This window comes from Sinocyclocheilus grahami, unplaced genomic scaffold (genome assembly GCF_001515645.1).
Source record: "Sinocyclocheilus grahami isolate Dianchi unplaced genomic scaffold, SAMN03320097.WGS_v1.1 scaffold86.1, whole genome shotgun sequence".
NCBI classification, from domain to species: domain Eukaryota; kingdom Metazoa; phylum Chordata; class Actinopteri; order Cypriniformes; family Cyprinidae; genus Sinocyclocheilus; species Sinocyclocheilus grahami.
In genome coordinates, this window is record NW_015505265.1 from 1,127,721 (window position 1) to 1,141,707 (window position 13,987).

Here is a 13,987-nt window from a genome sequence, read left to right on the forward strand (position 1 = left end):
TGAGGCAAGTGAGGTCTGCAGTTCTTTAGATGTTGTTCTGGGTTCTTTTATGACCTCTTGGATGAGTCGTCGTTGTGCTCTTGGAGTCATTTTGGTCGGCCGGCAACTCCTGGGAAGGTTCACCATTGTTCCAAGTTTTCTCAATTTGTGGATAATGGCTCTGACCATGGTTCGCTGGAGTCCCAAAGCCTTAGAAATGGCTTTATAACCCTTTCCAGACTGATGCATGTCAACTGTTTTGATTCTCATCTGTTCTTGAATTTCTTTAGATCGTGGCATGATGTGTTGCTCTTTAAGCATGCTTCACTTTGTCAGACAGGTTCTATTTAAGTGATTCCTTGATTCAACAGGTCTGGCAGTAATCAGGCCTGGGTGTGGCTAGTGAAATTTAACTCAGCTTTCTAAAATAATGTGGTTAATTGCAGTTCTGTCATGATTTAACAATTTTTCACGTAGGGCCACGTAGGTTTGGACAGCTTTTTCCCTCAATAAATGAAATCATCATTTAAAAACTGCATTTTGTATTTACTTGCATTATCTTTCTGTAATATTTAAATTTGTTTGATGATCTGAAACATTAAAGTGTGACAAACATGCAAAAAAATAAGAAATCAGGAAGGGGGCCAACAATTTTTCACACCATTGTATGTCTTGCTGAATGATATTTCTTAATAGGTTCTAGGGCTGCACGATTAATCGCATGCGATATTTAACGCGCATCTTGTCAGAAAGCCGGTTCTGTAATCAGCGGTAAATCTCCATCACCTGCGTGCTTTCACATTGAGCAGCATTTACTACACAGAGCCGTTGTTCACTGACGAGCTGCGCTAAAAATCGCGCGAATATGAACGTGGTTTGGCGCAGCTCGTCAGTGCGATTAATCGTGCAGTCCTAATAGGTTCATGTTTGAAACTAGATTCTAAAGTATTTGCTGACAACTCTAAAAACCCATTTAACTAATGGATGGAGATAATACCAAACACATAATGGTTGAAATGCTTCAGCTAACCCCAATGAATAATTGTTCCTTCACCTGATATTATTCACCTGATTACCACGTTAACTTAAAGGGATAGTTCACCCAAAAATGAAAATTTGATGTTTATCTGCTTACCCCCAGGGCATCCAAGATGTAGGTGACTTGGTTTCTTCAGTAGAACACAAATTATGATTTTTAACTTTAACCGTTGCAGTCTATCAGTCATATAATGCATGGCAATGGTAACAAAATCTATGAGAGTAAAAAAAGCAGACAAATCCAAATTAAACCCTGCGGCTCGTGACGACACATTGATGTCCTAAGACACGAAACGATCGGTTTGTGCGATAAACCGAACAGTATTTATATCATTTTTTACCTCTAATACACCACTATGTCCAACTGCCTTGAGCACGGGCACGGCATCCGATGCGTGAGGTGTGTACGCGCTCTGGCGTAGTTTACGCAAGCGCCGGAAGTGATCTCTCGTGCGTATACGTCACTCATTGTTTACACAGTGCACAGTCATTGTAGGTACGATGGCTAATCTAAATGGTACTTGCGCTTATCCGGATTGTTCAAACCAACTTAAAACTAAAAGATTACGTTCTCTCGTGCGAACTCATTCGGGAGTGGTGACTTTCCACGTATTCCCAACTTCTGAGCCTGCTCGCCTGAAGTTATGGTTGATTGCTCTTCGGCTGGATATCAACACACCCTTTAACGTAAACTACGCCAGAGTGAGTACACACCTCACGCACCGGATGCCGTGCGCGCACTCAAGACAGTTGGACATAGTGGTGTATTAGAGGTAAAAAAAAAAAATTTGATATAAATACTGTTCGGTTTCTGGCACAAACCGATCGTTTCGTGTCTTAGGACATCAATGTGTCGTCACGAGCCGCAGGGTGTAATTTGGATTTGTCTGTGCATGTTTGTTTTTTTTACTCTCATAGATTTTGTTACCATTGCCATGCATTATACGACTGATAGACTGCAACGGTTAAAGTTAAAAAAATCATCATATGTGTTCTACTGAAGAAACAAAGTCACCTACATCTTGGATGCCCAGGAGTAAGCAGATAAACATCAAATTTTCATTTTTGGGTATACTATCCCTTTAAGTAACCTCCCATTTATCATACTTAATGTAATTTACTCGAAGAAAACCGAGAGTATCTCTTCCTCAGTAATATTCAATGTCCATGCTGCTTTCCGCTGCTGAAGCTGACACACAACGAACAGCGGAAACGATGACAACTGACAACAGCTGACAACCCAAGTAATAAACGAACAAAAACAAGATTTTTGACAACTGATATGAATATACCGACAAGAAAGCAGTCGCATGAAAGATGCTGTGAAAGCATGGCATGAATAAACTTGTGACGACGCTTAACGGAACACTAACGCTAGCCGGACACCACCATTTCACTTTATAAATAAAATAACCCCCAAAACAACAACAGCTTGAGCTATCTCGGTCGCAGCGAGCTGTCCCGTTGTCCTTATTATATTTTCTTCGGTCGAGTCTTCATGAGACAACAGATTTAAAGAGGACAGCTCGGGTCAGAGGCGAGTGTGCTTTAGCATTTTAGCATCAAGATGGCTTGAGTGAGTGAGTGAGTGGATGTGCCGGTGACTCTCACCAGTGCCAGTTGTTGACATTTGTAGCATCCGCTCTCTCCTCCACGATCCAGCGAGGGTCTCCTTCTCCCCACTTCGCCATAATGATTTAATACAGATATTCTGCTTTAAATGAATGAAGCTGTGGGTTGTGACAGAAATGTGTCGGCCACGCGTGAACTCTCGCTTCTGGAACCCTCTCGACGGCTGCCTCTGGTTTTGTTGCTCGTAGAAATTACTGGAAACGGAAGTGAGTCGCGCTCAAAGCTCTCCGTGCTAAACTCTGGCTGCTTGGAGAAGATTCCGCACGAAGAAGAAGAAGAAGATTCCGCTCGAACCTGTTCCACGTGAGATGCCAAACAATTCTGTGTAGCTCCATACAAAACAGGAGACGTTTGGCGTAGATGTAGTTCTGTTTGTTGGTATTACTAAAAGTTTTTTATTTTATTACTGTTTTTGGACATGAACCGTAGCAGTGACATTTGTTCTTGGGAATCCAGTACCTTGTAGTACCACGTAAATTATGAAAGAATTTAGCTGACTTTTGAAATGTATTATGCAGTGTTTTTGCAATGAAGTCAACATAAAAAATGCGAAAAAAATTATTTGTAACGAGTTTTAAAACATGAGATTCTTCAGCAATAATTTAATCTTAGGTTTGAAGCAAGTTTTAAATAAAAAAAACTATTTATTAAGTGTGTGTGTGTGTGTGTGTGTGTGTGTGTGTGTGTGTGTGTGTGTGTGTGTTTTAGAGAAACAAAAGACATTACATGCTGGTTAACACATTTGTCTTTACCATTTACAAAAATTAATTATTACCAACGGATTACAATTTAAACATCCAGTCAGGATTGCGTGTTGGTTCAAGCAACTAGACTGTGAGAGCAACAACACTTTACATGTGTGGTAGTCTCTTGAACTGTAGATGATTTTTCAGCATTCATTGCAATGTGTTTGTGACACTGAGATCACTTACCCTAAGCTGTTTTCCTCTGCACAAAGGCACAATGAAGCTCCTGATTGTGGCTGCACTTTTTGGACTGTGTCTTACCCAGCACAACCCAAACACTAAACATAATAGGACCTCCATTGTTCATCTGTTTGAGTGGCGGTGGGCAGATATAGCTGAAGAATGTGAGAGATACCTGGCACCAAATGGCTACGGAGGAGTTCAGGTATGTTTACAATGCTTATTGATTCCAGCACAAATTCGCCTGCACTGAACGGAATGATAAATGTGATGTTTTGAAACTTCCTGAGCTTTCAGATTAGATATGTACAGAAGGTTTTGAATTATAAAGGATTATAAAAAAATGTGAAAACCTATAAACAGTTCGTTGTTGTGTTTAATTTTACAGATCTCTCCCCCCAGCGAGAGCATTGTAGTGACCAATCCTTGGCACCCTTGGTGGCAGAGGTATCAACCAATCAGCTACAACTTGTGCTCCAGATCAGGAACTGAGGAAGAGCTGAAGGACATGATCACACACTGTAATAATGTTGGGGTAACACAAAACTAAAGCTCATAGCATCGTACCTCAAAAACAGTGAAATGATGATGCTCCAATGCAATTGATAACTATGCAGCATCTCCTTTTGTGCTGCTGTGCCGTCATGTAGGTGAACATATATGTGGATGCAGTGATTAATCACATGTGTGGAGCCGCTGGTGGAGAGGGCACTCACTCCAGCTGTGGATCATACTTCAACGCCAACAAGGAGGACTTCCCTTCTGTTCCCTACTCATCATGGGACTTCAATGATGACAAATGTAAAACTGCCAAAGAAGAGATTGAAAACTACAATGATATTTTCCAGGTTCTTGTTTGCAGTTTTTAACTCTTCTGTGTAAACACTTCAAGACATGTTCTTGTTGTTGACTCCATCTTGTTGATTTGGTGTTGACAGGTCAGGGACTGTCGCTTGGTGGGTCTACTGGATTTGGCCCTGGAGAAGGACTATGTTAGAGGAAAATTAGCTGAATATCTGAACAAACTGATTGACCTGGGTGTGGCTGGATTCAGAGTTGATGCTTGTAAGCACATGTGGCCTGGTGACCTTACTAACATCTACGGCAGACTCAGGACTCTCAATACCACTTGGTTTTCTCCAGGCACCAAGCCCTTCCTTTATCAAGAGGTATCAGCATCCCATCAAGACCAGAGTTACTTAAAATGGTTGTTGAAAACATTAACACAAATGCCTTTTTTTCAGGTGATCGACTTGGGTGGGGAGCCCATTAAAGCCAGTGAATATTTTGAACTGGGAAGAGTGACAGAATTCAAGTACAGTGCGAAACTGGGCACAGTCATTCGTAAATGGGACAAAGAAAAGCTAAGCTATCTCAAGTATGCAACAGTAACTTATATTAGGACACAGCTCTCTGGAAAACTTGATTCTGATTGGTCAAATGCAGCATTGCGTAGCCATATATTTCTGTATATATGCTTGTTTTAATCTGCATTTGTACTTAAAATCATGCTCAACAAAGTTTTGGCTTCTAAGAGTTATTGAAAGAGTTGTAAACCATGTTTTGTTTTAGGAACTGGGGAGAGGGTTGGGGTTTCATGCCTTCTGATAGAGCTGTGGTGTTTGTGGACAATCATGACAATCAGAGAGGTCACGGTGCTGGTGGAACTTCTGTTCTGACATTCTGGGACTCTAGGTAAGATATTTTACTGAAGAACTACGATTATTCCTACTGTGAGTGGAATGTTTTACATTGTGAATTTTGCAGGCTTTATAAGATCGCTACAGGACTCATGTTGGCTCATCCATACGGTGTGACCACAGTCATGTCTAGCTACCGCTGGGATCGACATTCTGTGAATGGAAAGGTAAATGCTTTCACATAAAATAACGATTACATTGAAGTCTTATAGTTGGTTAAACCCACATGCTTGACATTATATGAATGGATAGTAGTATATTAATAGTAGGGCTACTGTGATTATTAGGGGTATGTGATTGCAAGTAGCAATGAAAAGTTAATTCTGCACTAAGCTGATCTAATAATTAATGTTTGTTAAAAATGTTATAGATTTATGTAGAAAATGAGAATCATTAAAAATTCATCACCAAATATATTTTGAGACAACTTTCTTGTTAATGTTCAGTTTTGTTCAGGGTAATTAAATCAACAGTTTATTTGTTTTTGTTTTGAGGAAGAATGTGTAAAAGTATGGTACTTGGGGTAAAACACACCCCTGTTTTTGGAGCTAAAGGCACAATAATTGATGTGATCATAAATAGCTGACTTCCATGATAAGATGGGCCCTCCAAATGCACCAGTGTTAATTTTGACAGCAAATTTTGATTTGGTTTTAGTCATAGTCTTTTGGCTAAAATGCCATTTAGTTTTAGTCATATCATAAGATTTTAGTAGACTAAATCTACAGTAAATTTAGTCGGCTAATATCTAATGGGTTTAGTTACAGTGCATTTATTAAGCTGTTCTCTAAAATTTCCAAAGTCATTATATAGGTTTGATATAAAGGTTTTATCATGATAGACACCGATTTAACTGTGGTGACCAGTGTTGTGCAAGTTACTTCCAAACTGTAATACATTATAGATTACTTGTTACTGTTATTTAAAAGTAATTCCTTACCTTACAATATTACTGTCTCAGAATTGTAATGCGTTACATGACTCCTGTATTACTTTTGAGTTACTTTCACCAAAATACAAACTACCAAAATAACTACAGAAGTAGAACTTAAGGTAACACTTTATTTTAGGGTCTCTTAACTAGTTGCTTATTAGCATGCTTATTACTAGAATATTGGCCATTTATTAGCAGTAATTAAGCACATATTAATGCTTTATTCTACATGACCTAATTCTATATCCCTAATCCTACCCAATACCTAAATTTAACAACTAGATTACTAATTATTAATAAGCAGCAAATTAAGAATTTATTGAGGAGAAATTCGTAGTTAAGTGTTCCCTATTCTAAAGTGTTACCATACTTAACATTCTAAAATCACAAAATGTACTGCAGAGCATTTTACATCCAATAGAGGGCGATATGGCGTAGCATAATGACTGTGGGCTATCCAGGCTACAAACAATATAGCTTATAATTGGCAAAGTGAAGACTCAAGACAATGCAAGAAAGGATGACAGCCAGAATCACAAACGATCCAAGTCTGTTAAAAGTATGGTAGAGGTAAAGTGATTATCTGGCAATATCTGTGAATAGCTTGGGTCTATTCATATATGCCATGACAAGATGCGCATACATCCATCTCGCGCATGTACAGTCCTCTGCCATCTTCACCCATTAGCCGCTTTTCCACTAGCCAGTGCGAGCCAGGGCTTACAGTGAGCCGGGCGGGGCTAATAGCCTCGGACCTCAAGCACAGAGTCTCGTGAAAACCAACATTTGTTAACAGGAGCAAAGGAAGCAAAGTTTCCTTACTTTAGCAAAGGAAAACCAGTCTCCTCTTGGCTTATATCGAAATCCTCCGACATTCTTCTTTACAAATCCTCGTTTTGTACTTCTAATTAGTGACCGTTGTTTTGTTTTGATCTCTCCCCTGAGCTTCCGCGTGCGTCACTTCTGAGCGGCGCAAGAAAGAAAGAGTACCCGCGCGCTGTGAGACGCTTTTTCTGTGTGTGTATGCTTCAGTGTCTGCGCTCAGAAAACCGGACCGAATTGAGTTCTCTCTTGCGTCGTCAGATTTATCCATATGTCTGCTCTTCTCTTACTCCCACATATTGACATTTTTTAACGTTTTATGCGACGTGCAGCAAGTGTATGTTAGCTTATGTCCCGCCGGTTCATATGTAAGCATCTAACCTCCGAACCATGCAGCAGATTTGTTCTGAATTAATCTCTTCGCAAATTGTCCCTCCCTAACATTTTAGTCTCGTTTTTATTTGTTGACGAAAATGTCAATAGATTTATGTCATAGTTTTTGTCATTCAAAAAGAGTTTTAGTTCGTTATCTTCTCGTCGTCGGCGAAAAAAATGTCGTTGACACAAATTATGACAAAAATTATTTGTCAACGAAATTAACACTGAAATGCACAAAGTTCAAATGATTGATACAATTGGTTAAGTTGGGCATCTACCTTAGTGTCACATCCATGGACATTTTGTTGTGTTTTCATTCCCCATGTGCTCTGTGTGACCCAGTTTTTCCTCGTGTTTATGTTAGTCAGTTCACCTGTGTCCTCATTAGTTGATCCTCCTCACCTGTCTGTCCCTCATTAGCACCCCTACTTTAGTTCTAGCCTGTTCAGTTGTCCCTGGTCCGGTATTGATGTTGCTGTATGTGATGTGCTTCGTGTGGCTTCTGTCTGCCTTTGTGGATTTACCCTCACGTGGATTATATTAAATACTGTTTGAATTCATCTCCTTCTTCGTGCGCTCCTCATTCCACGAAAGAAAAAAAGTAAGCGGCACCTTTCCCCCTGTTTTGTTTTGTTGTTTTTTTTAAGTTTTTCTTTTTGTTATGGATGACCCTGCCATCCTCGTCCTTCTGCTAGAGCAGGAGGATTGCTTTCTCGATGACCACACTAGAGACTTTGTGTTCTTGGCCAACCAAGACCAATGTTCTTGGACATCGCGGACGACGACACCAGCCCCACTCTGGACCCAGAGCCCAGCCCACCATCACCTTGCTGCACATAGCAAGAGCCTGAGGCCGCCGCGACTGATGAGCCATCGCCTAATGGAGCGAGAGAGCTGAGGATCGCCCCGGAGCCAAAGCCTGTGACGTCAGACCAGGTGCGAGAGCCGGCTACAGTGCTCGCCATTGGGGGAGAGCGAGAGCGCGGAGGGAAGCTCCACCCACTACACCATGGCTGAGGGTGAGCCGAGCTCAGTGGTATATTACTGGGATATATATGCAGACATGCCCTCTCTTCTCCCGCCTTAGTCTGAACTCTCTGCCTGCCCTGAACTATCTGTCTGCCCTGAACTTTCTGCCTGTCCTGAAACGACCACGGAAGTCATTCCCCTATCGTTGGCGCTCCTGGAGCTGGGAGTGACCTTGTGGCACACACTGTTCCTATGCCCCTAATCATCCTGAACTCCCGCCCAGCCTCCCTCTCCCACCACCTCTGCACCAGTCCTCACCATCATCACTGCTGTCTCCTGGCAGTCCCTCTGCTCACCCTCAGCCCACCATCTGTGCGGTGGGATCGCCGCGGGTCTGCCAGTCTCCATCGGCATCGTGGCTGGAGGATCCCTTGTCTCCGCCTCCAGCATCTGAGTCCTGGACTCCACCTCGGCCCATCGACCCAGCAGCTCCACCATGGCTCCTAGCTCCCTCCTCTCCGCCGTGGCCCGTCAGTCCACCAGCTCCTCTGGGCTCCCTCGTCCCTCCGGCTCTGCCTTGGTCTGTCGTCGGCCATCCATTGCCTCGGGACTCCACTCCTCCAGCTGTGCCTCGTCCCTCCATCCCTCTGGCTCTGTCAGGCTCCTCCTTCCCTCTGGCTCCACCTTAATCCTCTGGCGCTCCGGCTCCACCGCGGCCTTCTGGATCCCCGCCTTGGTCGCCGGAGCCAACTGCTCTGCCTTGGCCCTCTGGATCCTCCCCGCCGCCCTGGCTCATCGGCTCTCCGCCTCTGGCTCCACCACCACCTGGGCAGCACACTGGAGGAGAGCGAGAGCGCGGAGTCCCACCTGGCTCCTCCTGCTCCAAGTCCCTCCTGTCCTCTCCCTGGCTCCTCCCTCCATCGTCTCCACCCTGGCCTCTGTTTGTCGTCCTACTCCCGGATGTCTGTCCTCCGTCTGCCTGCCTTCCTGTCAACCCTTTGCCATCCCCTGTCACCATCGCTTCTCCACTTTTTGGGTCCTCCTAAGTCTCCGTCAATCCCTCTCTTCGTTGTTCCTGCGGCGCAAGGTCGCGCCTTCTGGGAGGGGGGAGAACCATCACACCCATGGACGTTTTGTTGTGTTTTCATTCCCCATGTGCTCTGTGTGACCCAGTTTCTCCTCGTGTTTGACTATGTTAGTCAGTTCACCTGTGTCCTCATTAGTTGATCCTCCTCACCTGTCTGTCCCTCTTTAACACCCCTACTTTAGTTCTAGCCTGTTCAATTGTTCCTCGTCCGGTATTGATGTTGCTGTATGTGATGTGCTACGTGTGACTCCTGTCTGCCTTTGTGGATTTACCCTTGTGTGGATTATATAAATATAAATACTGTTTGAATTCATCTCCTCCTTTGTGCGCTCCTCATTCCACTGTAGCATGACACTTACAGATAATCATCATATTTATAATGAAAACAATTATATTTGAAAATATTATATTAATCATCTAAAAACATAATCTGTTGTTAATGTAAGGCCATATTAAATTATTATGGGGTCTCCTTCAAGCACTGTAGGAAGCGTTCAGATTCTTTTTTATTTTATTTATTTTCTTTTTATGTTTTTAAAATGAACAAATTTTAATGACAGTGTATTTATTAAATAAGGCATATTACATTATTTTGTCTATTGAAATCAACAGAATATGGTATAAACTGTGCTGAAATTATTATTTTGAACAAGTGTTAACCATGATGGTGAGCCTTTTACTCAGAGTGTGTTGCCACATATATTTATATAATTTTTAAACAAAACAAACTACTTTTATGATTTATTTTCTGACAAAATGTGTTGCTCCTTTAATGTTCTGTAAAAAAAATATGTATTTTTCTACAATCATGCACAATATGACAAAAAGAAAAGCACATTTTCCTTAAAGGGGTTATATGATGCCCATTTTCCACAAGTTGATATTATTCTTTAGGGTCTTAATGAAAAGTCTGTAACATAGTTTGGTTAAAATTTCTCAATGGTAGTGTAAAAACACCTTTTTTTTTACCCTGTCAAAAACAGCTCTTTTTAGATCAAGACGTTTTTGTAGCATTTCCCTTTAAATGTTAATGAGCTCTGCTGACCCCGCCCCTCTCTTCCAAGCTGCTCTCAGAGAGACCGTTTACTTTAGCCGCATTCATTGTGAAACTTGCTAATTAGCACATTATTAGGAAAGGCGATTTGCAAAGATTCATTACAAAACATTATACTCACTTCTTCTGTAGATGAGGCTGGATCATGAATGATTCGCACGAACATAGACGCATTTAGGCAGATCGGAGGGCGCATTCCCTTCAGAAACAAACGAAATCCACTGCGAGTTCAGCGGCTCAGATGTCAGGAGTAAACGACGACTGCTATGTTCATTATAACATCCAACAACAGAACACCTCAATCGTTTAGGAGTCATTCTTGTCTACAACTGCTCCAGCGGTGACACAATGGTGGACTGATGACAGCTCACTCAGGGCGGGCACACAGACAGGCATCTGAGATCTGCACAATTTGAGAAAGGGGAAAACATTTAACGAGATTTAAACAAAATCACCGGGTGGATTTTTATCATTATAGGGTGGTTGTGTACACACAGTGCCAACACACATTTCAGTTCAAACAACTTGTAAAAGTGCACGTAGCATCTTATGACCCCTTTAAGTTGTGCCATGAGTATGCTAAATGTTCAGAAAACCTGAACAAATAATGTTTTGGTGAAATAAAACACAGGATCAGAATGACTGGATGGGCCCTCCAAGCAATGCCAATGGATCCACTAAGCTAGTACCCATCAACCCAGACTCCACCTGTGGGGACAAGTGGATCTGTGAGCACAGATGGCACCAAATCAGGTGGGTGTGTGGGTGTGAGTTTTTTTTATAGGTCTGCTGGACACATCTTCCTAAAGTCAAAGTCAAATCCCAGCCATTTGCTTGCTTTATTCCCCACAACAGAAATATGGTGATTTTCCGTAATGTGGTCAATGGCCAACCTCTCTCCAACTGGTGGGACAACAGCAATAATCAGATAGCCTTCAGCCGTGGCAGCAAAGGATTCATTGTCATCAACAATGACGATTGGTGAGAAACTTGTAACGCTAATCCATGAATAATGAACATGTCATGTTATAATACAAATTAGCCCACAACTGCTCCGTAACTGGATTTAATGAATGTCCCAGGGCACTGAATGTGACACTGAACACTGGCCTGCCCATGGGTACATACTGTGACGTGATCTCTGGAGACAAGATTGGGGGTACTTGCACAGGAAAACAGGTGTCAGTGGGTTCTGATGGACGTGCCACCTTCAGCATCAGCAACACAGACGAGGATCCATTCATTGCCATCCATGCTAACTCCAAACTGTAGATTCAGTGAGGATATAATTATAATAAAGCAGGATCAATTAACAGTGTGGTTGAGCTTTTGTTTACAATCAAATAATTAATCATATGAAAAAGATAAACCACAGTGTCTTATACACAACCACAATCTCCCGCAATCTTCCAGTGAACAAGTATCCGATTCCAAACAAGCCAGTGTACTGTTAATAATTGGTATTCCTTCTTGACAACAAGTATCCAACCATGTCAGGGACTGGATTGTGTGAACTCTGCTGTCTACATTTGGATGACGCAACATGTGAAATAACAACAATGCAATGTATAAACTTTTTTTATTCATTTAATTTTTTTTTAAATTTTGTAATACCTTAGAAAATTTTATTGAGTAGCATACTGTATTTTAAAATATTTTAGAGCGTCTATTTTAGAGCAACATTTTACTCCTATTGTAAATATATCTTATAACATAACATCATAACATCTTAAAGATAATAAGATTTTTAATGATTTAATGATAGTTTAAATATTTTGTAAAAAGAAAGAAAGAAAGAAAAAACAACGATAATAATATATAGTTACCAGCATTACCACGCGAGCATAAGTGAAGCTGATATTGGCGCGAAAATCAAACGCCAGATTTTCTGTCAAGATTTTGATTGCTCCTGAGGTGAGTAAATGTTCTTTTTTCCCCACTATATAAAACACTTAAATGTTTTAAAGGGGTCATATGATGCTGCTAAAAATAACATTATTTTGTGTATTTGGTGTAATGAAATGTTTATGCAGTCTAAAGTAAAAAAAAAAACATTATTTTCCACATACTGTACATTATATTTTCTCCTCTATGCCTTTAGAGCAACATTTTACTCCTATTGTAAATATATCTTATAACATAACATCATAACATCTTAAAGATAATAAGATTTTTAATGATTTAATGATAGTTTAAATATTTTGTAAAAAGAAAGAAAGAAAGAAAAAAGAGAGAGAAAGAAAAAACAACGATAATAATATATAGTTACCAGCATTACCACGCGAGCATAAGTGAAGCTGATATTGGCGCGAAAATCAAACGCCAGATTTTCTGTCAAGATTTTGATTGCTCCTGAGGTGAGTAAATGCTCTTTTTTCCCCACTATATAAAACACTTAAATGTTTTAAAGGGGTCATATGATGCTGCTAAAAATAACATTATTTTGTGTATTTGGTGTAATGAAATGTTTATGCAGTCTAAAGTAAAAAAAAAAACATTATTTTCCACATACTGTACATTATATTTTCTCCTCTATGACCCACCTTTCTGAAACATGTTGATTTTTACAAAGCTCATCGGTCTGAAAAGTGAGGTGTGCTCTGATTGGCCAGCTATTCAGTGTGTTGTGATTGGCCGAATACCTCAAGCGTGTGACGGAATGTTACGCCCCTCACCATACTGTGATGCCGTGTCCCGGCCCGGAGCGACGAGACAAAAACATACCTACCCATTATAAATGAGGCATTTGTTGCATCCAGTGGGGACATAATTACGGATTATAATGACTTATACTGTCTTTTTACGCGTTGCGTTGCATCGCGCCGCGTAACCATAAAACCATGTCTGCATTTGTGATCAGAGAAATGACAAACTACAAGTGCTACTCTACGCTGCTTAAAACTCACGTTTGAATCATCAGTGGCAAATTCTTTAAATGAAAACGTACTTACGTGAGTCAGAACAGCCGGCATTGTAGTCTAACGTTACTCTCCCAGGATCAGGAAACAGTCCTCCATAAAATGCGCTGGACACATCTGAATATTTGGGTTGAAGTGTTCTGGAACAGTGTTGTAAATACAACTTAACCACTTATTTGTAGTCGTGTCCTCTTTTGGAAGACCAAACAAAGTAGTTTCGCTTTAACAATGAGGAACACAGCGTCTTCACGACATGTCGGTGACGGCAACAACAATACTACAGCGAGAATAAAAGTTACGCCTTCTTTCTTTGCGTGAACATTTGGGCGGCGTTATGCAAATCTTCCCACATAGTGACGTAGACATGTGGGGGCGTGTTCGAACGAGCCGTTTTAGGGCGTGTCTTTTTTGAAGCGGCCAGCGTCTGTTTTACATTATAATCCTATGGCGTAAACCTGTTTTCAAAACAAAAAAGTTCTGAGCGCTTTTTTAAACGCCACCGCTAGCGTCTTTTTCTGCAGCTCAGAGCGTCTTCTCAAGTTGAAAAAAG

At 41.2% G+C, this 13,987-nt stretch overlaps 2 protein-coding genes across 5 annotated transcripts in view; one reads left to right on the top strand and one right to left on the bottom strand.

Annotated features, from left to right (window-relative positions):
* The window catches only part of LOC107586835 (activator of HSP90 ATPase activity 1), a 14,138-nt gene extending 11,407 nt beyond the window's left edge, over nucleotides 1-2,731 (bottom strand). Inside the window, exon 1 of the mRNA XM_016274380.1 lies at nucleotides 2,629-2,731. Coding sequence (XP_016129866.1) covers nucleotides 2,629-2,708 — 80 coding nt within the window. The 5' untranslated portion in view covers nucleotides 2,709-2,731. The remainder of the gene's footprint in view (nucleotides 1-2,628) is intronic.
* Nucleotides 2,177-11,834, top strand: LOC107586833 (pancreatic alpha-amylase-like). 4 transcript variants are annotated; one of them, XM_016274379.1, is made up of 11 exons: nucleotides 2,177-2,261; nucleotides 3,608-3,780; nucleotides 3,964-4,110; nucleotides 4,226-4,423; nucleotides 4,514-4,744; nucleotides 4,820-4,953; nucleotides 5,148-5,270; nucleotides 5,343-5,442; nucleotides 11,151-11,272; nucleotides 11,375-11,500; nucleotides 11,602-11,834. In XM_016274379.1, exons 2-11 carry the CDS (start codon nucleotides 3,613-3,615, stop codon nucleotides 11,789-11,791), a joined length of 1,539 nt encoding a protein of 512 aa, XP_016129865.1. In that variant the 5' UTR covers nucleotides 2,177-2,261; nucleotides 3,608-3,612; the 3' UTR covers nucleotides 11,792-11,834. The 4 variants fall into 4 exon arrangements, with proteins under 4 accessions (XP_016129865.1, XP_016129861.1, XP_016129863.1 ...); XM_016274375.1 differs by lacking the exon at nucleotides 2,177-2,261 and adding an exon at nucleotides 2,891-2,952; XM_016274377.1 differs by lacking the exon at nucleotides 2,177-2,261 and adding an exon at nucleotides 2,952-3,027.
* Nucleotides 11,835-13,987: the final 2,153 nt, after the last annotated feature.

Coding starts and splice junctions, on each gene's coding strand:
- LOC107586833 (XM_016274379.1), top strand. CDS start 3,613: ATGAAGCTCCTGATTGTGGCTGCACTTTTTGGACTGTGTCTTACCCAG. Junction 3,781..3,963: donor ATGGCTACGGAGGAGTTCAG/GTATGTTTACAA, acceptor TTAATTTTACAG/ATCTCTCCCCCCAGCGAGAG. Junction 4,111..4,225: donor CACACTGTAATAATGTTGGG/GTAACACAAAAC, acceptor GCCGTCATGTAG/GTGAACATATATGTGGATGC.